Raw genomic sequence first — 24,781 nt, forward strand, 5'->3', positions numbered from 1 at the left:
CCTTTAACTTCCTGACCTTTTAAAATATCTGTCTACTACTCTACTTCTCAGCCCTCTAATTATTTGCTTTAATACTGTTTTTATTCTTCTTACCTACTCCTCTACCTTTACCTTTCATTTTTCCCTTTATTTGTTCCTCCTCTAACTTGTCTTCCCACTTTCTACTACTACTCCTCTTGTAAAATTTCATGCTACCTAATAGCCTTTGTAATATATACACTTTTTTGCAATCTGTATACAAAATTATTATTCTGTACTCTGATCACTCTGCCTGTATTTTTTTGTAAGAATTTTTTTCCCTTTTCTCTTCTTGTATATAATTTGTTTTGTAAACATTTGTACTTATCACTTTTATTCCACATTTGTTTTACTTGTTCTTGTTTGTTTAATCTATTTTTTTTTAATTTTGTACAATTCTTCATTTTGGAGATTTTCTCCTCAGGTCTCCGCTGAAAAAGGGCTTTGGCTCAGATGGACTAACCCAGTTAACAAATGTCAAATCATCATTCATCATTCTCTTTCGGCTTTTCCCGTTAGGGGTCGCCACAGCGGATCATCTCTTTCCATTTCTTCCTATCCTCTGCATCTTGCTCTGTCTCACCAACCACCTGCATGTCCTCTCTCACCATGTCCATAAACCTTATCTTAGGCCGTCCTCTATTCCTCTTACCTGGCAGCTCCATCCTTAGCATCTTTTTCCCAATATACCCATCATCCCTCCTCAGCACATGTCCAAACCAACGTAATCTTGTCTCTCTTGCTTTGTCTCCAAACTGTCCAACATGAGCTGACCCGCTAATATACTGATTCCTAATCCTATCCATCCTAGTCACACCGATTGCAAATCTTAACATCTTTAACTCTGCCACATCCAGCTCTGACTCCCGCCTTTTTGTCAATGCCACGGTCTCCAACCCATATAACATAGCTGGTCTCACTACCCTCTTGTAGACCTTCCCTTTCACTCTTACTGGTACCAGTCTGTCACAAATCACTCCTGACACTCTTCTCCACCCATTCCACCCTGCCTGAACTCTCTTCTTCACCTCTCTTCCACATTCACCATTACTCTGAACTGTTGATCCCAAGTACTTAAACTCGTCCACCTTTACCAACTCTACTCCCTGCATCCTCGCCATTCCTCTACCCTCCCTCTCATTTACACACATATATTCTGTCTTAGCCGTGCTGACCTTCATTCCTCTGCTCTCTAGAGCATATCTCCACCTCTCCAGAGTCTCCTCAACCTGATTCCTACTCTCACTACAGATCACAATGTCATCTGCAAACATCATAGTCCACGGGGCCTCCTGTCTGATCTCATCTGTCAACCTGTCCATCACCACTGCAAATAAGAAAGGACTCAGAGCTGATCCTTGATGTAATCCCACCTCCACCTTAAACGGATCTGTCACTCCCACTGCAGTCCTCACCACTGTCACACTACCCTCGTACATATCCTGTACCACTCTTACGTACTTCTCTGCCACTCCCGACTTCCTCATACAATACCACAACTCTTCTCTAGGCACCCTGTCATATGCTTTCTCCAAGTCTACAAAGACACAATGCATCTCCTTCTGACCTTCTCTGTATTTCTCCAACAACACTCTCAGAGCAAACATTGCATCTGTAGTGCTCTTTCCTGGCATGAAACCATACTGCTGATCACTAATCATCACCTCCCTTCTTAACCTTGCTTCCACTACTCTTTCCCATAACTTCAAGCTGTGACTAATCAGTTTTATCCCTCTGTAGTTACTGCAGCTCTGCACATCACCCTTATTCTTAAAGATAGTTACCAAAACACTTTTTCTCCACTCCTCAGGCATCCTCTGACTTTCCAGAATTTCATTAAACAATCTAGTTAGAAATTCCACTGCCATTTCTCCTAAGCACCTCCATGCTTCCATTGGTATGTCATCTGGGCCTACAGCCTTTCCATTCTTCATCCTCTTCATAACTGCCCTTACTTCCTCCTTGCTAATCTGTTTCACTTCCTGATTCACTATCCCCACATCATCCAACCTTCTCTCTCTCTCATTCTCTTCATTCATCAGCCTCTCAAAATACTCTTTCCATCTACTCAACACACTCTCCTCTCTTGTGAGTACCTTTCCCTCATTATCCTTTATCACCCTTAATTGCTGCACATCTTTCCCAGCTCTGTCCCTCTGTCTAGCTAATCGGTACAGGTCCTTTTCTCCCTCTTTAGTGTCCAATCTCTCGTACAACTCTCAAATGTTAACAAATGTCAAATAAATATAAATAATGTGAGTAACAGATCTAGACGAAATAAAGAAAATATAAGAAAAATAATTGGAGTAGAAGAAGTAAATGTCGGTGTCTATTGGGAAGACCGTAAAAGCCGACCAGCAGGATGTCATTGGAGAATGGTTTACAGATTGTAAGGCTATTGCTTACAAACCAGGACACTGAAGCATTTGTCTTTAGACTAGTCACTTTGCAGGCTAAAATATATGCAGAAGACTGGATGCGTCTAACACTTAAAACACAAGGCCAGCGGTGGTACAGTTTGTCCTAATTAAATGGTGGTTGGATTGAATAGACGCAGACTGCCTATTTAGATGAGACTTCCGTGTGTATACTTAAGTTTCCAGTGAACTATGTAATGCCCTTGCACCCTGCTAGAAAGAGGGAGATGATCCTAGACCAGTGCTAGGAAGAGATGCCCCTGAAAAAAGGCAGTTGTGCCTAATAAGCCTGCCTGAATAATGAGGGAATGATAAATAAACATAAAAAAATATTAGAAAATGCCTAGATGTCATTAACTTGGTGATATTTATTTCCAGCCAAACAATTGTTGGTGTAAAAGGGTGTTTAAACAAAGCAATTCAGCCTGTTATCTTGCATCCTAAATGAACGGCATGTGCCTTATTTTATGTTTGTTCACTGGATAGTGTCTTACTGAGAAAATGGCCCTTTCCAGCAGAGACCCAGGCACCAATAACTCCATAAATGTTTTCTGAAAACCAGTTAATGTCAGTCTATTCAGTGTTGCAGTATTCCTTACATATCGGTTGTATTCCACCCAACGTCTAGCCTGTATACAGGAGCTTAGAGCCACTGTCTGTATGTGGGACACTGCATGTAGGCACAGATAATGGCAGAAATAAAAGGGATGTCTGCACATACCATCCTCTGAACTTTTTTGCCACCTTTCGTAAAGGTTGACTCATACGTTCAGTCTGCCGTTGGTTTGTCTTACAATTTCAGATAAGGACACTATAGGGGATTTTATATATTGCTACTGCCTTTTACTTTGTTTATGTCATCCAGGAAGGGCAAGTGTAGGTGTGGAAGACAAATTCCACATAAGGATAGTCATGAGCTGTGCTTGTTTTGTTTAGGACCAACTCATAACCACCAGTCCTGTTCTATTTGACAGGCCTTTGTCCCTAAAAATTTGCGCAGTTGTCTGTCAGCTTTGAACTTATACTTAGAAAACCAAAGACTTAAACGTTTAGCTAGGGATACTATGGAAGGTTCCACAAGTGCTTCTGAGCCATTTGTAAAGAGGAAGGTCAGCAAGGCTAGGTCCAAATCCTCTTCAGCTATGCCTGCTTCCTCCGACGTACCCCTTGAGGTAGATGAAAACCCGGCGGTATGATCGGAGGTAAGGTCCGCTCCCTCAGCAAGTACTGGTTTGGAAGCTGTCAGGAGTGCGGATCTTAGTGTGTCTGAGGCTACGCAGACATCCACTTTGAACAACCTGGGGGGACCTGCGGCTAGTGATTGAAGAAGACTGTTCCAGCTTCCTTGTCCAAAAAATTACCAGAGGTTAGGCCTACATCTGCTCACTCTTCTCAATAGGAAAAATATGTAAAGAAGCAAAAGACTAGGCATGTTCTGGCTCCTTCTACTCCTATGTCAGGTTGGGAAGTTTTTTTTCACAGAGCCTCATCAAGGCCCTGATGGCATTGAGGCCTATGGCTTTGCCTTCACCCACAGCAGGCCCAGCCTTTGCCTCATCTCCAATGCAGCCGTCATGGGTCCAGGGTCTTACTACTGAACTTCATATTCATGACAGATTTTTGAGGAGTCTTCATCTGATGAATACTCTTTAGAATACTACACTCAAATTCCCTATCCACTGGAATATACTTCCCCAGAGGAGGAGTTAAATGAGGGGATTCTCCCATGGAAGAGCTTTCATTTGGGGAAACTATTAATAAAATTAAGTTTTTCAGTGGGGTTTTTCTCAAATCTCTGAAGAACAAAAGAGATATGAGCTGCTTCAGGTTGAGGCTCCTACACCTTCAGCAGTCCATCCAGTCCTGCTAGCCTTTCTAGATGTTTTTAAGGCTGCATCTAAGACACCTGATTGATAAGTCCCTGCTCCAAAGAGGCCTGATCATTTCTATAAAGTCCCTGAGGATTGCAAATTTCTTTTTAAATGCCCCTCAGCTGATCCTGCTGTGGTTTCCATTACCTCAGATAAGTCCTCATGGTTATCACTTGCTATCAAACTACTTCCTTCTGATAAGGAAAGGAAAGTTTTGGAAAGGTTGGGCAAGAAGGTGTATACCTCTTCTGCCTTGGCTATCAGGGCAATTAATTATCAGACACATGGCTCTTGCCTCTTTGCCAGATTCAGAGAATAAATCTCAGGCCCTTACTCTCTTATCTTTCTCTCAGGTAGCTAGACACTCTATTAAGTGCAGTTACAATGCAGTGGAGGCCTCAGCCAGAGCAGCAGCTTCTGCTTCTGTTCTAAGAAGACATTCCTGGTTACATCTCCAGGCACTTCCTGATGACATCAAGGCAAAATTGCTTCATGCCCCTCTTGACAATTCCTCACTGTTTGGGAAAGCAGCTGCAGAGTTTTGTCTCTGCAGGAAACAGATAAGGAACTCCAGGATTTGAAACACCTTCTGGTTTCACCAGTTCCAGAATTTCATAGACATTTCCCTGCAAAGACTTCTTTGTTAGGAAATCTGCTCAGTCTTCCACTTCTGTTCCTTCTGGAACTAGACCCCACAAGCCTCCCAGGAGGCACCCACACAAGTCTGTGACTCCTACAGCTGCTGTTGTGACCTCTCCTCAGCAGCCCTTTTAGCCAAGACAAAGTTCTATGTGATGCCTTGCACCCTGTTCCAAGTCATACCCCTTTGTCCATTCGCCTCCACCTCTTCCTACCAGCTTGGATGGAGATCACTCAGGACTTCTGGGTGATTTCTATATAAGAAATGTATACTTCATGACTTGGAAGACCCTCCCACCCTTTCAGGGAATTCTTCAACCTCCCTCCAGTCAACTACATCTGTTTACTTTGATTCTGGACCAACTTTCCAACCAAGGCACCATTCAGTCTGTTCCTCCAGGCCAGCAGGGAAGGGGTTTTTACTCCAGGATGTTTCTAGTACCAAGGAAAGATGGCCCTTGAATGTCTTTCTTGGATCTATCCCTATTAAACACCTTCCTGGTAGTTCGTTCCTTCAGAATGCTATCCATACCCACTCTTCTGCCCCTGGTCCCCTGCAAGCTTTCTTCGCTTCTGGACCTCGAGGATGCATACCTGCATATACCCATACACCCCCTTCTTAGAAAAGTTTAGCGCTTCTCAGTGTGTTCTTTGCACTTTTAATTTACTGCCTTGCCCTTTGGTCTTTCTACTGCTTCAAGGGTATTCACAGAGTGCCTAGCCCCAGCCATTGCATACTTAAGGCTGAAAAGAATTCAAGTTTACCCTTATTTAGATTATCTGCTTTTTCTGGCCAACAGCTGCGACTCTTCCATTCAACATTTAAACTTAAACATTCCATTTCTGGAAGCACTGAGTTTCACAGTAAATCTCAAAAAGTAATGTCTCACTCTAAGTCAAGATCTTATCTTTCTGAGGTGCAGGTTTTGCACAGATTTCATTATGGTTTTTCTACCTGTGGAGAAAGCAACCTATCTCAGGGCATTTATGGAGGCTCTGCTGCCTTTCCTTTCCATCACAGCCAGGAAATTTCTGAGACTGCTGGGCTTTATGGTCTCCACCATTCCCATGCTACCCCTTGCAAGGCTACACATGAGAAAGTTCCAGTGGTTTCTCAAGACAGTTTGGTCACAACATGCTCATCCTTTAGCTATCCTAATCCCCCTCATTTCCTGCTTGAAAGCAGAGGTAGCTTGGTGAATGCAGCAACTCCATCAGAACCCTGGCCTTCCTGTACAGGTTCCTCAAGCAGCTCAGCAACTCTTCACAGATGCCTCAGACTTGGGGTGGGATGCAACCTTTGCTTCCAGGAAAGTTCAGGGGCTTTGGTCCCATTCTCAAAGAAAGGCAGGAACATATCAGGGAAATGAGAGCTTTATTTCTAGTCTTACAGACCTTTCACACTTTATTCCTGCCAGGACCACTTCAGATCCTTGCAAACAGTACCACAGTCCTTTGGTACATAAACAGGGGGGCACACAATCTTATCTCCTCTGTTGTTTGGCCATCAAGGCCCTGGAATTGCCTGCCTTATACAAGATAGCTCTGCATGCTGTGTATCTTCCTTCAGCTCAGAACTCTGTGGTAGATGCATTGAGCAGGTCCATGACACAGTGTCACGAGTGGATGCTGCACAGGGATGTGTTCCTGTACCTAGTTCACTGGTGGGGTGCTCCAGAGATGGATCTATTTGCCTCCCCTATGGACAGACAACTTCCTCACTTCTGTGCCAGGGTCCCTCATCTTCAAGTGTGGAAGGTGGATGCCCCCTCATTTTCACGGTAGGGGAGATTTCTCTATGCCCCCCCCTTCCACTTGAATTCAGAAAGTCCTGCTGAAAATTCTACAGGACAAACTGAAAATCTTGTTAGTGACTCCCTTTTGGCCAAGACAGCACTGGTTCCCTCTTCTGCAGTTAGCCAAGGGTCATCACTGCAAGTTACCACACCAGCTGGACCTTCTCACTCAGACTAGGGAATCATTGATCCACCCATATTTGCTAAGTCTACAGCTAACCCTCTGGGTGGTCACCCATCCCTTTCAGGCACCTATTCCCCAAGGACATGCTAAGGGTTTTGCAGGAGGCCAGGAAACCCACTACTAGAAAATCTTATTTCCAAGTGGAGAAGATTTTCCATTTGGTACCAAAAAGGAAGGTGGATCCCTTTGGTACGGACACTCCTATAGCGATTTCCTACCTGTGTGTGTTAGTTAACAGTGGACTTTCCTACTCCTCTGTTAAAGTCCATTGCTCTGCATTGTCTACCTGATTTCCTTTGACCCCTCCCCTAGCTTCCAGGCTAGAAGCTAAGCTTTTTCTAAAGGGTACCCTACACTTACGACCCCCTAGGAAACCATTTCCTCTTCCCTGGGATCTCAGTTATGTATTGGAAAAACTTACCAAGGCCCCTTTTGAACCAGAAGCTTCTATTTCCCTAAAGTTTTGCACATGGAAAACAGTGCTTCTGGTAGGTTTAACCACTGCCAGAAGGTTTTCTGAGATTCAAGAATTAATGGCCTTGCCTCCTTTCTGGTCTTCGACAAGGACAGGGTGTCCTTGAGAACTTGACACCTTCATGTCAAAAGTAGTGACTGAATTGTCACTTAATCAATCCATACAACTGCCTACCTTCTTCCCATCACCTCAGTCTTCTAGTGAGAGGATTTTACACTCCTTAGATGTGCATAGACAACTTGGATTTTACCATGACAAAACAGTCTGTCAGGAAATCTGACCAACTCTGTGTCATTTCATCTCAGGGCTCTGGGCTCCCCTTAATCCAAACAGACCATTTTCACATGGATTTCTAAGGCTATTGTGTTTATGATTTCCATGGAAAAACCTTAGCAGCTGTCAAGGCACATTCCACTAGGTCAGTTGCATCCTCAGGGGTCTTCTTCAAGGGTGGTCATCTGTTCACACCTTCATCAGACATCACAAATTGGACACTGTTTACAGATCCAGAGCAGGATTTGCTAGGGCAATTCTGCATGGATTTTTGGAAAATGCTTCCTCTTAGATTCTCCTTTATCCTCCTCCCTGGGTCCCTTTTCACCTCTGGTATTCTCCCATATGTAAGGAATACTGCAACAGTGAATAGAAGGACATCGAATAGTTATGTAAAATCTATGTAACCCATAGATGTCTTTCCTTTTTATGTTGCAGGATTCTATCCCTCCTCCACCTTCCCCCCTACAGCTTGCTGTTTCCTAGAATGATCCATGTAGGATTCCTGGGAGTTCTTTCCTCATGTGGCTTTCTTATTCTGAGGATGGTACATGCAGATGTCCCTTTTATGGCTGATGTATGTGCCTACGTGCAACATCCCACATACAGGGAGTGGCTCTAAGCTCTTGTATACCAGCCGGATGTTGGCTCATTGGGTGGAATACAACCCATTTGTAAGGAATACTACAACATAGAAGAGAAGGACATCTATGGTTATGGTAACATTTTACACAACTATTCTTTCTATAAATGTATATGTATGTATCTTCAATCATATTCTTTTCATGGTGGTATTTGTTCGGTATATATTAATGTTTATAAAAGCTTTGTAGTATAGGTAAATTGTCATTCATTGTAAAGCAGAGCATCTCTCAGTGGGTCGTTGACTTTGTAGTACATTAACCATTAGCTCTGTGTACCTTAGTAGCTGCCCTGTTTGTGTGTGTGTGTATACACATGCACTCCTTTGGGGGAAACACTAATATTTGGGCCATTTCTTTGATGGGGAACAGACTGTAATGGAAATTTCCCTCAGCCCTCTTCCAGAGAAAGGAAAACAAAACATTGGACCATGAAGTCTATTATTTCAATGCTGCATTGCAGCAGTCAGGATTCTGTTCCCAATCCCCAGTTTCAATGCGTTAGTTAAAAATGTACTTACTGTGTCATTGGTTTAGCATTTCCTGTTTTTGTAAATGTGTGTATGTGTTATCTTGTTTTTGAATACTGTTTAAGGGATGGTGGAGATGTTATTCATGTTTCACTGTTGCAGTCATTACACTTGGGTTATCCTGCTGGCAGGCTACCCTCAGTCGGCCTGAATTCCAAAGTCTAGGTCCGGCGTCGGTTGCCATCACCTCTTCCCTGACATCAGTGCGCCAGGGGTATAAAAGATGCAGCCGACGCCATTTTCTTTAGTCTTTCTTGCTGTGCGGTGCCCGAAGCAGAAGCAGTTTGCAAGTGCCAGTCGACCTACTCCTGAGATTTTCGTGTTCGAATTTCAGATCCGAAGTCTTCATTAAAAGCTAAGTACCCGTTGGGGAAAACTTTTTTCTTGTTCCAGACCGATGTCAGAAAAAGTTGTTAATTGTATTTCTTGTGAGAAGCAAATACCTCATAAGGATTTTTCATTCTTACTGTATTCCTTGCCTAGGCCCTGACCACGATGTTGCTTGTTGCCGGTTTTGTGCTAGATTTAACCAGAGCACTATAAAGCGCCGGTACGATTTTGCTTTTCACTGTTTTGGCAGAAGATTTAATTACACGATGCTGTCGGATAGCCAACCGACTACCGCAATTCACAAGAAACGCAAAGAGAAAGAAAAGGACAGGCATCCGAGGTCTAAAACCGACAAGGCTTCTTCTAAGCCAGTCGCCAGTTTGCCGGCTCTCAGGTGCTTTCGCAGCCCCTGACCCCTGCTACTTTGGACCCGCAGGCTGCTACAGACTCACACATGGAGTCACCTAGGCCACTGGAAGCTCAAGGTATTGGACCTTCGGAAACTATTCCCTCAGATGGGTCCGGAGCCGCTGAGCAGGCATCGGCTTCTGAGGGTGTTTTCAGACCTACTCAATTGTACATTAAAATGACTCCAGTTACAAAGGCAAAGATTAAAGCATCTTTAAAGACAAAAAAACAAGTACAACAGCCTCATGGTCAGGCCTCCATACCCAAAAAACAGATGCTCAAAATGGCCGAAGACTTAATTACTTTGATCAGGGGTTCCCATCCCCCTCCTGATAATAGGCCTAGGCAAGAGACAGAATATGAATCTTAAGATCAGGTTTCCATTTCTTCAGATTCCTCTTCTGATCAGGAATACTCTTCCTCCCTATGAGGATTCTGATGCTGAAGAATCTATCCCTTCAGCCTCTCCTCCTGAGGATTACTCTTTTGGGGAAACCTTGCATACCATGAGGGAACATTTCCACTGGGAGAGCCAAGATTATTCTGAATCTAAGAAAAGGCTCAGGGACTTTCTTTTACTCCCACAACACAGGCCCCTAGCTATTCTGCCTGTGTTAGACATTGTAGATGATGTATTTTCAGAGTCCAGTCTGACCCCTGACTCCATACCTCCAGCTCCTGTTAAGCTGGACAGGTACTACAGGGTGCCTGACACTCATAAATTCCTTTTCAAGAACCCTGCTGCTGACCCAGAAACTATTTCTCAGAGTTCCAAAGGGGTCAAAGCATCCACTGCAAAAAAACCCTACCCCCTCCGACAGGGATTCTAGGGCATTAGACAAATGGGGAAAGAAGATTTATACCTCTGCTACCTTGGCTATAAGAGCTTTAAATTGTCAATTTCATATGCTCAAATATCAGCAATATATTATGTCACTGCTTAAACAGAAAATGTTGATAAATTCTGAAGGTACAGAAAACAAAGAAATGCAGGATTTATTGCATGCAGCTGAGCAAGTTGGAAAGCATACTTTGCAATGTGATTTTGATTCTTTGGAGGCCTCCTGTAGGGCCACTGTCATGGGTTCTGTCATTAGGAGGCATGCTTGGTTAAAGGGACAACATTTACCAGATCATGTTAAAGTAAAATTATTGGATGCTCCATTACAGCATGATACTTTGTTTGGTGTTTAAGAAAATGGAGGACAAAGCTAAATGTATGCAAACAGTCAAGGATTTCTTACAGGTACAGCCTCCAAGATTTAGCAGACACTGGCCTACTAAGAATTGGTCCTTTCCAGTGTCGGACAGACCACAAAGGGACAGATACAGACGCCCAAGAGGCAGATCCAAGCCCCAAGGTTCATACAGGTCTAAACAATGGGGTGCTTCTACCTCCAAAAGTGGAGAAGACAAATCACAGCCTTACAGGAAACCGTCCCAGTGACTTCTCCCGCCTATGCCAAGCACTTATCTTCTGGCAGCGCTTTTAGGGGGAAAACTAGCACTTTTTTCTCAAAATTGGCACATAACCCAGGACAAATGGGTCTTAGACATAGTGTCACAGGGCTACAAGTTTCACTTTCATACCCTGCCAAGGGCAAACAGTTGGCCAGACCTACCAAAAAACCAATGGGCAGAGGCACAAAAACAAGTCTCATCCCTCATGGACATGAGGGCCATTCAACAAGTACCAGAACAAGAGCAGGGACAAGGATTTTATTCACGAATGTTCTTGGTACCCAGAAAGGGCAAAGCCTGGAGACCAATACTGGACCTATCTATTCTAAACACATATCTGGATATACCAAAATTCAAAATGTTGACCTTACAGCAGCTTCTGCCCATGCTGGGCAAGAAGGCTTGGCTTGTGACTTTATAGACCTAAAAGAGGCATACCTGCATGTCCCAGTCAGACAAACATGCAGAAGATAGCTCAGATTCAAAGCTGGCTCAATGCACTATCAATTCTCTGCACTGCCCTTTGGCTTATCTACTGCGCCCAGGGTCTTCACAAAGTGCCTGGCACCAGTAATTGCATTCTGCAGACAGAGGAATTCAAATATATCCTTACTTGGACGACTGCCTCATTCAAGCAGAGAACAAGGACATTCTACTACAGCATCTGGCGTTTGTAAAAAGATTACTGCCATGCCTAGGGTACACAGTCAACGAACAAAAATCAAAACTAGTACCCTCTCAAGAGATAATATTCCTGGGTGTAAGCTTAAATACAGCTGCCCAGATGGCCTATCTCACGCCAGACAAAAAAAGGCAACTGACTACCTACTTCACACTGTTGGCAGCAAAGGCCTAGTTATCTGCAAGAAATATTCTGCAGGCTTTGGGCTTCATGGCATCCTGCATTCTACTAATTTCATGTGCAAGACTGCATTTGAGGAAACTTCAATGGTGCCCAAAAAGTGTTTGGACTCAGCATTGCCACAGCCTGGAAACAATAATTACTCTCATTCCCTGGAGTTTCGATGGTGGGCGAAGGCCTGTCACCAGAATAAGGGACAGCCATTCACCTTACCCCCAGCCAGGCAGACATTGACAACAGATGCATCAGATTATGCCTGGGCGGCACACATGGCAGGAAGATGTATTCAAGGCACATAGTCCGCCAACCAAATGCATCTACATATCAATCAAAAAGAGATGCTAGCTGTTCAGAATGCCCTGACAGCCCTCAAGGACCTACTTCATCCGGGACAACTACTGATAAAGACAGACAATACCACAGTCATGTGGTATATAAACAAGCAGGGAGGCACCCATTCTTAACCCCTCTGCAGACTAGCCATGACTTTGTGGGACACAGCATTGACTTACCAAGTACATCTGCAAGCACAATTCCTGCCAGGAAAGATAAATACTCTTACAGTCAAACTAAGCAGAAACCTCATGGATCCCCACAAATGGAAATTGGATCCATAAGTCTTCAACATGATAACAAGGAGCTGGGGATGCCCGGACATAGACCTATTTGCTTCTCCTCACAACTGCCAACTAAAGAGATTCTGCACAAGGACTTATCACAGACAAGCATGGAAAGTGGATGCCCTATCTTTCAGCTGGAAAAACGTAACAGTATATGCCTTTCCTCCACTGCCTCTCCTCCCCAAGGTACTCCTAAAGGTCAGACAAGAGAAGCCAAAAATGATACTGATTGCCCCAGACTGGCCCCGCCAGTACTGTATCCAATCCTAAAGAACTTGTCTCATTGCCCAGCCTGGACCTTACCTCAAATACCTCACCTACTGTCCCAACAAAACAATCAGATCCTGCACAGCCAACTCAAAACCTTAAATCTGGCAGCATGGCGGATAATGTAGTCATACAAAACACTCCTCTCACTAAAGCGGTGATGGATATCATTTTGGAGGCCAGGAGGCCTAGTACTAGAAAATCGTATGCTGGAAAATGGAAGAGCTTCTGTGCCTGGAACCAGGCACAAGGAATTGACACAGCAGTACCAAGTATTCCTCAGATTTTGCAATACTTAACTGAGATGTTGGACAAAGGCCTATCCTTTTCATCAATTAAAATTCATGCCTCTGCCATTTTGGCTCATTACAATACAGAGCCACTAATCTTTTCTCATCCTTTGGTAAGGCAATACCTCAGAGGAGCCAAAAACTTAAGGCCTCCAAGGAGATCACCAATACCTGCATGGGACCTCAACTATGTTTTGGAAAAACTCACTCTGCCCCCTTTTGAGCCAGCCACTACAGCTGATGTAAAGTTTTTATCTTGGAAAACAGCTCTGCTCCTAGCAATAACCTCCTCAAGATGAGTCTCAGAGCTACAAGCACTCATGGCTGTGGAACCTTTTATCATTTTTTATCCATACAGGATTTCTCTGAGGACAAACCCGACATTTATGCCTAAGGTAGTGTCCAGTGTGGCCCTTAACCAATCTATTCATCTGCCTACTTTTTATCCAAACCCACAGAATAAGGGGGAGAGAATTCTGCATTCTTTGGACATACACAGACAGCTACGCTTCTACTTGAACAGAACCAAAGCTTTCAGAAAGACTGAGCAACTACTAGTGGCATATGCTGCAGGATCACAAGGAAAGCCTATCTCAAAGCAGACTATTTCAAAGTGGATAGGCTGCTGCATTAGTTTTTGCTATTCACAATATGGCAAGCCAGTGCCTAAAGGCATTAGGCCACATTCTACCAGAGCAGCAGCCACTTCAGCAGCCTTCCTCAGGGGAGTACCAACCAAAGACATTTTAGAGGCTGCTACCTGGAGTTCAGTGCACACCTTTACAAAGCACTATCATTTACCACTCTACTCTAAATCCAGGGCAGGCTTTGCCACTGCAGTTCTGCAGGGCCTCATAGCAGCTCCTAATGCTATTTAGCTCCAGCCTCCCAACCATAGCTTTGGGACTCAACCCAAGTGTAATGACTGCAACAGTGAAACACGAAGAACATAGGACAGTTGTGTACACTTACCATAAATGTAGATGTTCGAGTGTATTCATTGTTGCAGTCCAGGTTACCCACCCACCATCCCCCATCTCTTTGCTGGAACTTATCTACACCTCTCTAATCTATACAACCTATGTGGTGTATTTGCTTGTAGATGAAGGTATTATATATTTTGGTGCATGCATGTTTATTGGCATATTTTTAGCCTACCCTTTTGGGGGCACCTGACATCTGGGGCAGGAAAAACTAAAGAAAATGCCGTCGGCTGCATCTTTTATACCCCTGGCACACTGACATCAGGGAAGAGGCGACAGCAACTGACGCTGGACCTAGACTTTGGAATTCAGTCCGACTGAGGGTAGCCTGCCAGCAGGATAACCCAAGTGTAATGACTGCAACAGTGAATACACTCGAACATCTACATTTATGGTAAGTGTACACAAATGTACTTTGCAAAGCTACTATACAATAATTGCAATATGGACAAGTTAAGGAAAATATAGTTAAGTTCAGTAATTGAAGACAATAACTGTAGCAGGTTAGTCCGTAACTACAAGCATAGAGTGCTGAAGCCTTGCTTTAAGTCCCATATGACCCAGGTTTTGTTAGCATCACAGGTGCTGACATAATCCGCAAGGAGCTGATAGTAGTATAAGTAGCCAAGACCATGTCACCCATTCAGGAGGAGGGATTTAGTATAAGTCCCACTTCGAGCATGGATTGGGATCCCTGGATAACCTGTGTACAACTAGTGCATGGACAGTGGAGGGACCGGGTGGAGGAGGAGTATAGGAGTGAGCAGTTGATGCCAGTTTGCCCATCCTGAGGGGATGGTGGCTGGCCTGGCCCACTACAGTAGCATCACATGCTCAAAATAGTGTAGAGCTCAGTCAGGTGGTTGTACATGCACTGAAAGGCACAAGCATCTCACATGGGCAAGTGATTTTAGAACTCACAAGGCTTCTGCAGGGTAGGAGGATGACGAAAAATTTATTAAAAAAGAGCATTGCCGGCATGAAAGGTATATAACCGCACTACTTTCTTAGACACTCCAGCATCTTGGCTGTAGAGGGAGTCACAATTGCATCTTCTAAGTGTTGTCTGGTATTGCACTGTCATGGCTGACCATAGGAGGGTTGAGAAGAGTACTTGAAAACACACTAGCTTACCACGAGATGACCACTGCTATCCCCAGCTCTCATCTTTCCATTCTAATATCTTCTGATGGTGTGTGTGTGTGTGTGTGTGGTGGGGGATGAACCAAATGGGGATTTGGCTTCATTGACACATGGGATGAAAAGAATGATGTAATGAAAATGTTTAGTCAGTTTAAGCAAAGTAGATGGCAATCATCTGCAGAAGGAGGTATGCTTTATAAGACAGGTATGCATAAAAACAGTAAAATGGCTTATCTAGAAGCAAAAGAGAGAAGCAGAAGGGGTGCTATGTGGTAAAGTGGTGAAAAAGATGAGACCAGAAGTCACGTGGTGAAGAGGAGAGGTAAGAGAAAGGAAAAGTAGCAGTCACAAAGAGAGCTGATGTTCTGTGGGGCACCATCTTGGGATACACGGGAAGGGTGATAGAGATCCCAGGGAGTAAAGGCGGAAGACTTGGAAAGCCGCTTATGATAGGAGAAGTTAAGTTCATTTTCTGAAATATAATCCTAAGAAGACCAATTGTTTCTAATGCATTTCTGTGCTCTTTCCCCAGATGATAGAGACTGAGTGTTTTAAGGACATCAGTGCATATGATACAGATGATGCAGTACCTCCAGAATTAGATGCAAGTATATGTCACTCGCCATCATCTAAGAGAGGCGTCTTTCAACGAATTTGCAGAACAGCAGTAAGATTAAGTTTTGCATAGTTTCATAGACTGACTTCTTTTGTTACCTTATGCTAAAATCTCTTCTGTCAAAATTTACTATAAGTATACCAATAATTTGAATTTCTCAGATGGACACTGTATGAAGCAATGTACCTCCAGTGTATGTTGTACCACCAATAGTTTGCTTGTGCTGACAGGGCCATAAAACATGTGAGGCTCTAGCTAAGTAAAATCACAAAGAAAGCATAACTGGCAAAAGCTACAGTTGATTTGCTTTTGCATTTCATTCTTGTTGCACTGAGCTGTATTTTGCACTGCAAGCAACATGGAATTAGCAATTGTACCTACAGCCAGTGGGAAAGAGTAAGCTTTTATTGACAAGTCTAAATTTTGTGTCACCCTAAGAAAGGTCTCTTGATTTTAGAATATTTAAATATCTCAGTATGAAAGAATAAAATCTTTCTTGCCTTTCAATTGCTTTTGAAGTGACAGCTCAACAAAATGTTTATAATAGTGTTGTCAGCTTTAATTGTATCATATAGTGTCCTTTGAGTGATTTGACTCTCCCTGGGGCATAGTTTGCAAGCTGCTGCTGCTGTTTGTCTTTCAGCTTTTCCGGGTTGGGGGTCACCACAGCAGAACTCCGGTCCGCTAATAATTGGCAGTTGGCTTTTATGGTGTTGAGTTGCCAGCCCGACGCCCAACCTTCAATGAAGGCATTCCCATTCAACGCATGTCTTTCGAATGCCCACTCGACCGCGGGGAGGACATGCAGACTCCACACAGAAGGCACTCCCAACCCAAGCCAAGAATCGAACGGGAGAACCTCTTGCTGTGAGGCAGCAACACTACCGCTGCACCACCGCGCTGTATCTCCCCATATTCCTTTCATATAGGTATAACAAGTGATGCTGTAACATCATCATGCCAGTTATTCTACCAGTGTTTCTGGGATTTCAAACCACCATAGGACAGCCCGTATCAGCTTTCTTTGGACCTTGTCATATGCTTTCTCCAAGTCTAGGAATGCCCAATTGTACACTCTCAGCTTCTTCTAAACTATTTGTCTCAATGTAAACATTTGGTCAGTTGTAATGCATTCTGATCAGAGTCTGAACTGCTCATCTCCCATTCCTACTTTGTCAGTCAGTGTATCCCTTTATCAGTGACCTTTTCCAAAACTTTCATGCAATGTAACAGGAATTTGATCTGTACTGTCCACAGTTGTGGATGTCCCCTTTGTTCTTGTACACTGGCATAAGTATGCTTATTCTCCAGTTATCTGGGATATGCCTTTCTCTCCACGCTGCTATGATTACCCTTAGGAAGCCATTTCTTCCCTATCTCACCCAACATCTTTATCATATTTCCTGTGACCTCATCTTAGCCTACTGGTTTCCCTGACTTCATTTTCTTTATTGCTGTTCCTATTCTTTCTAGGGGGGGTTCTCTTCTCTCATTGTAATCTGTGTCGGGGGAAGTACAGCTTATGTAGGGTTTTTCTCATTCAGAAGCTTTTGGAAGTACTCCTTACATCTGCTGTTGATGTCATGTGGACTGGTGAGCAGGTTGTTGCTGGCATCCCTTATGAAGGGTGTCTGGCTGTCTTCTTTGTCTTCCTGTCTTTGCCTTGCAGTCTGATGTAGTTCCTTTGTACCACCTACTGAATCCCTTTCCAGAAGCTGGTAGAGTGCCCTAATACCTGTTCTTTGCTACTGCAACTCCTTTCTTAGCCTTTTTGTTAGTGTTCCTTCCTAGCTTTGTCCGTCATTTCTGTCTCCCACTTTTTTTTGCACTCCTCCTTTCTTTTAAGGACATCCTGGACTTGTCCCACCACCAGCTTTCCTTATGTACCTTATTTCCATACTTGACTGGGACACGCATCTGTTCTGTAGACCTCACACACGCTGTTTTGAGGCTCTGCCATTCTTCAGCGTCACCTATTTCTTCCTCTTACTGGGGTGCTAGAGCCCTAAGTAGTTCTTTGAACTGTTGTACTTTCTCTCCAGTCAACTTCCAGGTCTTCAGCCTGGTTTCTGTTGACCTTGAAGCCTTCTCTGACCACTGCCTGCATCTGATTGTGGCAACCAGTGGTTTATGCTGTGGGCCTACTGTTTCACTGGGAATGACTTTGCAATCACTGATTCTACCCCAGAGCCCTTTCCTTACTAGGATGAAGTCTACCTGAGTTGCGAGTTGGCCACTCTTCTGTCTCTTGTTCTGAATCATGTGTTTGCTACTATCAACCTGTTTGCAGGTAGAAGTCTAGAATGGCCTCTCCTTCCTTATTCCTGTTACCCCACCCATGTGGACTCATATCCTGTTCTATCTGTCCTGATATGTGCATTCAAGTCACCCATTATCAACACCAATTCATATTGTCCTACTATATCAAGTAGGTCCTTCAACTGCTATCTGAATATACTCTTCTCCTCGATAACACAGTCCTGCTATTGGGTGTCGACTGAGATTATGAATGCTGACCTATCTTTAGGCTGGAGTCTGATTGCCATGAGTCTATCACTAATTCTGATGACATCCCTTACTGCCTTCTTGAAGCTTCTCTCTCACTACAATTCCCACACCATTAATCACATATACTGAATTGCCATGATTAAGCACATTATAGCAACTAAGTTACAAGGGAATAAAAGAGCTGTATGTGGACTTTTCCCAAGTGCTGTTGGCTTGAAATGGAACAAAGCAGCCCACACTACTACTGCTGCTGTGATTAACAGCACAGCAAGATCAGTGCTATCAGCAATATTTTTTAAATACCTTTATTAAATTTGCATATATTCAGTAATGACATCGGTACACGTATATTAATAAAAAAATAAACATTTTTTTTCATTTTCATGCATTATACACATTTGCTTTTTAGCAATCGTTCATTCCAGAATTATATAAATCTCTCATTTCCTGCATTCCCTGGGATTTAAGTCCTCCTGAGTACATGATTCTGCATCTATTGTTCCATAGATTCCATTTATTTCTGTTTTTTGCCTCTTCCTTTTTCTAGGGATCCCACCTCCAGTTCTTCTGTATCATTAGCACTGTGAGCATTAGTGAGTTAAGCAAGGAATTTCATTGTTCAAAGTCTGTGACTGTTTGCTTCTTAATTCATATACTGGCAATTTCACAAACTGGTGAGTTGCAACTCTTGGCATCTGCTTTTTAAAAAGAGAGACTAATTGCCCAAAGCTACAATAAGTTAATAGTACACCTGACTCATTTTATGACTGTACAGTGATTATGATCTCTGTATGCCAGACAGGGCTCACCTTAGGTGAGTTGGCAACCTAGGCATAGGGCTGTAAGACACTGCCCCCCCAGTTCACATCACCCAGTCCCCCCCCCCCCCCGGTCTGCCCTCCATCCTGGCATACACACACCATCAATATTAGTTTCTTTTCTCAGTTTGTCTTTAGTCTTCATTTTCTTCCTGCATTCATTCATTGAATGCATCCTTACTAGGCAAGACTGGACTCTAATAACTGTGGAGAAAAGAACTGCGTTATGGTTGGATAAGCCTGGAGAGGGGGTTCTAGATGCTCTGAGGTGCATTTTACACTTTTTTTTTTTTTATAACAACCTGTTTATCCAATGATGGCCTGAACAAAAATCTTTATTAAAAATTCAGTCTTACCCTTCAACTTTACTTTTTCCTGTACCATTTTAGCACATGCTAACTGACCAGGACTGCAGTATAATAACTTTGGAGGAAATAACTGAGTTAAGCAGGGAGTCTGGGGACCGCTTTTGCAGAAGTTTTAGCAAAGCATCTATTTAAAGGAGTAACATCTGTCCACTTGAAAAGTATACTACTAATGCATACTGACCCCCCTCCCTTCGCTCTGTGTAATGGGCCAGTAAAGTCAATCTATACAGCTTGCTGTGGACCATCTGTAGCCAGAACTCTATGCAGCTTTCGGTTGGTGTCATTGGTTTGCAAGTAAACCAAATCTTCCACTGTCTGCTCTCAATATGTTTCTAAATATGAATGCCAAAAGTTCAACCTAGTTACTTCCAGTAACTTTGAACAACCAATATGTGCCACTACGTGATGATTTAACTTCAACAACTTTAACAACAACAACTGGAAAGGCCACAGAAATACCTCACTAAAAGAATCACAGGCCTAAAGCAGATGCCCTACGCTGACCGCCTTAAAAAACTCCAGCTATACTCTGTCGCATATCATCTACTCAGAGGTGATCTTTGCTTAACATACAAGGCCATGTCAAACCCAGAGCTGTTGGACATGCTACACTTAAAGAAATCCCAATCCGTCAGAGCCACACGCTCCAGGGATCTAAACCTTGTCATCACAATAAACAAAACATGCTGGAGGGATAGGTTCCTGACCCAGAGACTCCCCAGACTCTGGAATAGATTGCCCATACATGTCAAGCAGAGTGCCTCTTTGGTCCTCTTCAAAAGGAACTTGACGATTGGATGGGAGAAAGGAAATTCACCCCGGGGATCACGTCAGTCACCCTGCTAGACAGAGGTCCAGGGAAGTAAATAGTGTGGGAAGAAATAGCCAGGGAATTGTTATGGCTATTCTTGCATAGGCCCTAGGGCTGATAGCCTAGTACCAACCTATGAACAACAATTCCATTGCAATATATGCTAAAGTTTTGCTCAGTCTGTTTACAATACAAGAAGCTATCTTTTCCACAGTATTCCTTTACACATTGCTGTAAAATAAGTAGATCTCCTTTGGTAGCCTGGATCACGGACAAATCTAACAAAGCTAATTGTTCAGCTGACATGGTAGCATATACATCTGCCTCTGTGCGACAGTAAATAGGTGTCCCATGCATAGCTACATGTTTTGTCTGCTTCATCTACTGTTGCATTCTGCCCAGCAGATTGGTACTATAAAAGATAGCCATTCCCTTCATACCTCTAAGCCTCTTAGAGCAGGAAATCTTGACAAAACCACAAATAATGGGGGGGACAAAGGCCTTAAAAATAGGGAAACTTTTTTTTAAATATTGCTCTTAAAAGCTTTTGAAAGTTGATAGAATAACAGGTTTTGCATTAGCATGAATTTTCTGAAGGATATGAAAGACAAAACTAAAATGTCTGCCATTGTTTTCTGACTTCGGTCCTCAATGATTTGCCAGTGATTTACCAGAAAACCACAATTTTATGAAAAACAGACAAAAAATATGAGGCAAAAATCTGGACATTCTGTGAAAATCTGGACAGTTGAGAGGTATGGTTCCCTTACTTGAACTAACTACTGCTAAACAGAAGCATGTATTAACATTTTACCACCAGCATCTATAACTCCCCCCCCCCCCCCATACATCTAAGTGTAGGCTAAGGGACATGACTGCATATGATCTGTCAGACAAAAATGTTTGAAGGTTCCCTGCAATGCTGCTTTGATAAGGACTGCTTCCAGTTCCACACTTTGGGCCAGCATAGTCCCAGGTAACTTCACATATATTGTGTGATTTCTCTTGGGAATATATGTAGTATAACCTGTAAGAAATTTGTCCTCCCACCAGATTCTTCAGCCGTCAATAAAAAATATTCTCTCTGTTGATAATCACTTTTAAATGGCACCAATTCCTGCTGTTCTACACAGTCATGTGCAAGTTCTTCATAATGTAGCAACATTGGCAAATGGTATTTCTGCCTTCCTCTGCCTCCACTCCTTTCTCTTCAAAGTCTGGCAACCACTCTGAAAATTGTGTAGAATTAATACCGCTACTTGAGCTCTCTAATAATGATTTAAGGCAGTGTGAGGCATCTGAGTTTTCAGTTGTCCAAAATCCACAGTGTCTTTCCTGTTTCTTTCCCACTGACATTCCAGTGATGTCTTGAGATAGTCTGTAAATCCATTCTTTACTGTATGCTGTGCTGTGCATAATGTTGTAGGCCATTTCTGCAGTAATACTTCACTGATGTAATAATTAGCAGCCGGTGCCTGCATATAAAAAGGTGATGTTGAGTCTGGTATCAGCAAAGTCATTGTGTGACAAAAAAAAAAAAAAACTGGTTTTACATTTTGAAATGTCTCTACCGCTTCTGAGTATTTTTTTTTTTTTGTGGGAATGTTCACCTCTAACTCACCCTTTAACAAAGCATACAAGAATTAAACCATGTTCACATGTCCTCTATGAATGCCTTATGAAAGTACGTCCCTAAAACTTTTATGAGTCAGCTACGGTCATTGGCTGAAATTTGTTAAATGGCCTCCATGTGCTAGGTATGTATGGTTCTAGCCTTTCCTGATGATTTGCATTCACAAAAACTGTACTTCCCAATAATTTTGCGTTCTCAGGATTCAGCTAAAGTCCAGCTTGGCTGAGAGTTGTACATAGCAAATGTAAAATCTCCAAATGCTCCTCTTCTGCTTCTTTTGGATCAGTATGTCATCTATGTACTATATTATCTTGCCTTCCAAATGTAAGGATTCAAGAATCTTCCCAGTGACATGTTGAAATAAAGCAGAGAGTGAAATCCTTGAGGCAACCTCCTCATTAAGTACTTCTAATTTTCAAATCTGAAGGCAAACCTCTTGAATAACTGAAGACTCAAAGGTGTTGAGAAGAATCCATTAGCTACACTTGAGACTGAAAAATACTGCACTGCACTGTAGGGAGACTGCCTAGCCATTAACTCTGGAACTGCTGGTAATAGGAGAGATGTTTCTGGTGTGTACTTATTTACTGAGCCCAAATTGATTACCATTCTCCAAGTTCCAATTTGGCCACATGGACCAAACAGGAGTGTATGAAGGGGGTGTAACTTTTTCGATAACCCCTTGCTTCTCCCCCCTCTGATACCATGCACTGCTTTTCTCGGAGTACTCTTCTGGTTTTGAAACTATGGAATTTTCCCTTGCTCACCCTGAATCTCAAAAGCCTGTACATGCCTACAGTCAAACTGATGTGCTCCCCCTAAATTTCATCTTATTCTTAAGTCCAAAACTACCTGTCAGTACTGACAGAATTTCTGTTTCAGTATATCACATTCAGTGATGTCAGTAATGGTGAATATTTGAGTGCCTCTGTTTCCACAAAATTGCATTAGTAACGTCAGTGACTGTCTCTAATGTATTAAGAATATACATGTCCAAGACAGTGGTGGTGCATTGGAGAGTTACAAAAAATAAACACTGTATGCAATTTCCAATTTAACTGGGTAGATGCAGTGGTCTGCTGACCATTTTCAGTTATAACCCAGGCTCACAGAGTAGAAAAAATAAAATGTCTAGTGCATTCAATACAACTTTGTTAATAAGAGATACAAGCACAGTAACATTGAGAATGTATTGTAGCATATATACATCTTGGTGCAGTTCAGTCTGCAAAGTGTGCATTTACATGTAGAACATGACAGTTAAGGATATGCAATTGATTCCTTACCTAGAAATTTGAAACTTGGTTTAAAACTGCTGTTGAAACTGTTTCAAATAAGGTTACTCTGCATAAGCAAGTAAAGTTTCAATTGTGAATTGGAGTGTATATTCACTGAGGGGAATGTAAAATTTCTCATAATGAAATACCTTAGCAGTCTAAGAGAAGAGTTAGACTTAACATAAATGGCTTTTTTTCTGGCATTCCCACAGCAACACAAATAGCGTTTTTAGCAGACACCTCTTTGTTTTGTGTGCAGTCTTATCTGTAGCATGACCAGTAGCAGAGTAAATGCTGTACAGTCCGAATGGGATGACTAATTGATAAACCAGGAACACCGTTCTAAAAAGGGGCTGAAAGAAAATCTGGACTTTTGTTTTACCTGTTATTGAAATGTAGCTTATACAAACTATTAAACTAGCAACACAAAATTCTTCTAGAATTAGTTCACTGTGCATTTTTGCTATTTCTTGAGTCACATTTGTTCTGATTAATTTTCAGGTCTGTTTAAGGTCTGGTTATAGCGATGATGAAGAAGAACCCTCAAGATCAAGATTATAAGCCTCAGTCACAGCTAAAAATCCACCCCACAGACGTAAAACTAAGGCATTATGAATGTTTTATTGTATCTATAAACTGTAATAAAATATGTATCATAAGTGAGAACTATTCCTGAATCTGTTTACAGATTTTGTACATTTGTACTTGAATGATGTCTAGATGTATATTTTCTCTAAAGCTATATTATATAAAAAGCCATATAAGTACCTCTTGAATGCATACTGAATTTGAATAAAATTATATTGGAAATATGTATTTATAACTGTTTTATACTCAGAAATATATATATGTGACATGTAAATGTGTCCTCCTTGTAACAATCAAAGGCATTATGTCATGTGTTGCTGTATGTTCCAGTTTAGACCTGTTTGCATTGTCAGATAATTTTTATTAAACCTATTCAGATGTTGTATGTGATAGTCTATCTTGTATTGTCAGCCCTTTTGTTGTTTTCCTTTCTGTCTAGGTTCATCACATTACACTGCATGTAATTCTTACTTTCCTTAAGACATGGAAGAATACTCCTAATGTCAGAACCTCAGAACTTCAGAAATCTGACCAGTGTGCTTGGCACACTTCCTGCTGGAAATATGCAACAGAACACTGATAAATATAGTACCCTTGTATGGGGGGAGCAGGAAAAAATCCAGGAAACTGCCTGCTTAACAGCATCAGGTAAAGTTGTAATGAGAATCCGGAGGTTAAGTCTATAATGTTTCTCAGTGGCAATGTTTAGCACCTAACATAGATTCATATCCATAAGGAACTGCTAGTCATATTTGATTAGTTTTATGTCTAGTTTGCAGGCAGACTTGAAAGGGGAATACCAGTTGACAAAGATCTGTCTGGCAGCTGCAAAAATATTGCATGGGTCTATCTCAAGGGGGATTAACACTTCCACTATATGGTCTGGTCAGACCATAAAGTCAGTAATGTGTAGTTCTGGTGGCCATGTAAAGAAACATGAGACTGCTGGAATGA

At 42.4% G+C, this 24,781-nt stretch overlaps 1 protein-coding gene across 2 annotated transcripts in view; it reads left to right on the forward strand.

The window, feature by feature from the left end:
- Positions 1-24,212, forward strand: part of GRK4 (G protein-coupled receptor kinase 4) — a 1,249,698-nt gene extending 1,225,486 nt beyond the window's left edge. Inside the window, exons 15-16 of one of the 2 annotated variants that reach the window (XM_044062922.1) lie at positions 15,741-15,875; positions 23,741-24,212. In XM_044062922.1, the coding sequence (XP_043918857.1) occupies positions 15,741-15,875; positions 23,741-23,800 (195 nt within the window). In that variant the 3' untranslated portion in view covers positions 23,801-24,212. The remainder of the gene's footprint in view (positions 1-15,740; positions 15,876-23,740) is intronic. The other variant, XM_044062923.1, reaches the window with a different exon arrangement.
- The last annotated feature ends 569 nt before the right edge of the window (positions 24,213-24,781 follow it).

This window comes from Protopterus annectens, chromosome 2.part1, assembly GCF_019279795.1.
Source record: "Protopterus annectens isolate FY-2018-M chromosome 2.part1, PAN1.0, whole genome shotgun sequence".
In the NCBI taxonomy this organism is placed as follows: domain Eukaryota; kingdom Metazoa; phylum Chordata; order Ceratodontiformes; family Protopteridae; genus Protopterus; species Protopterus annectens.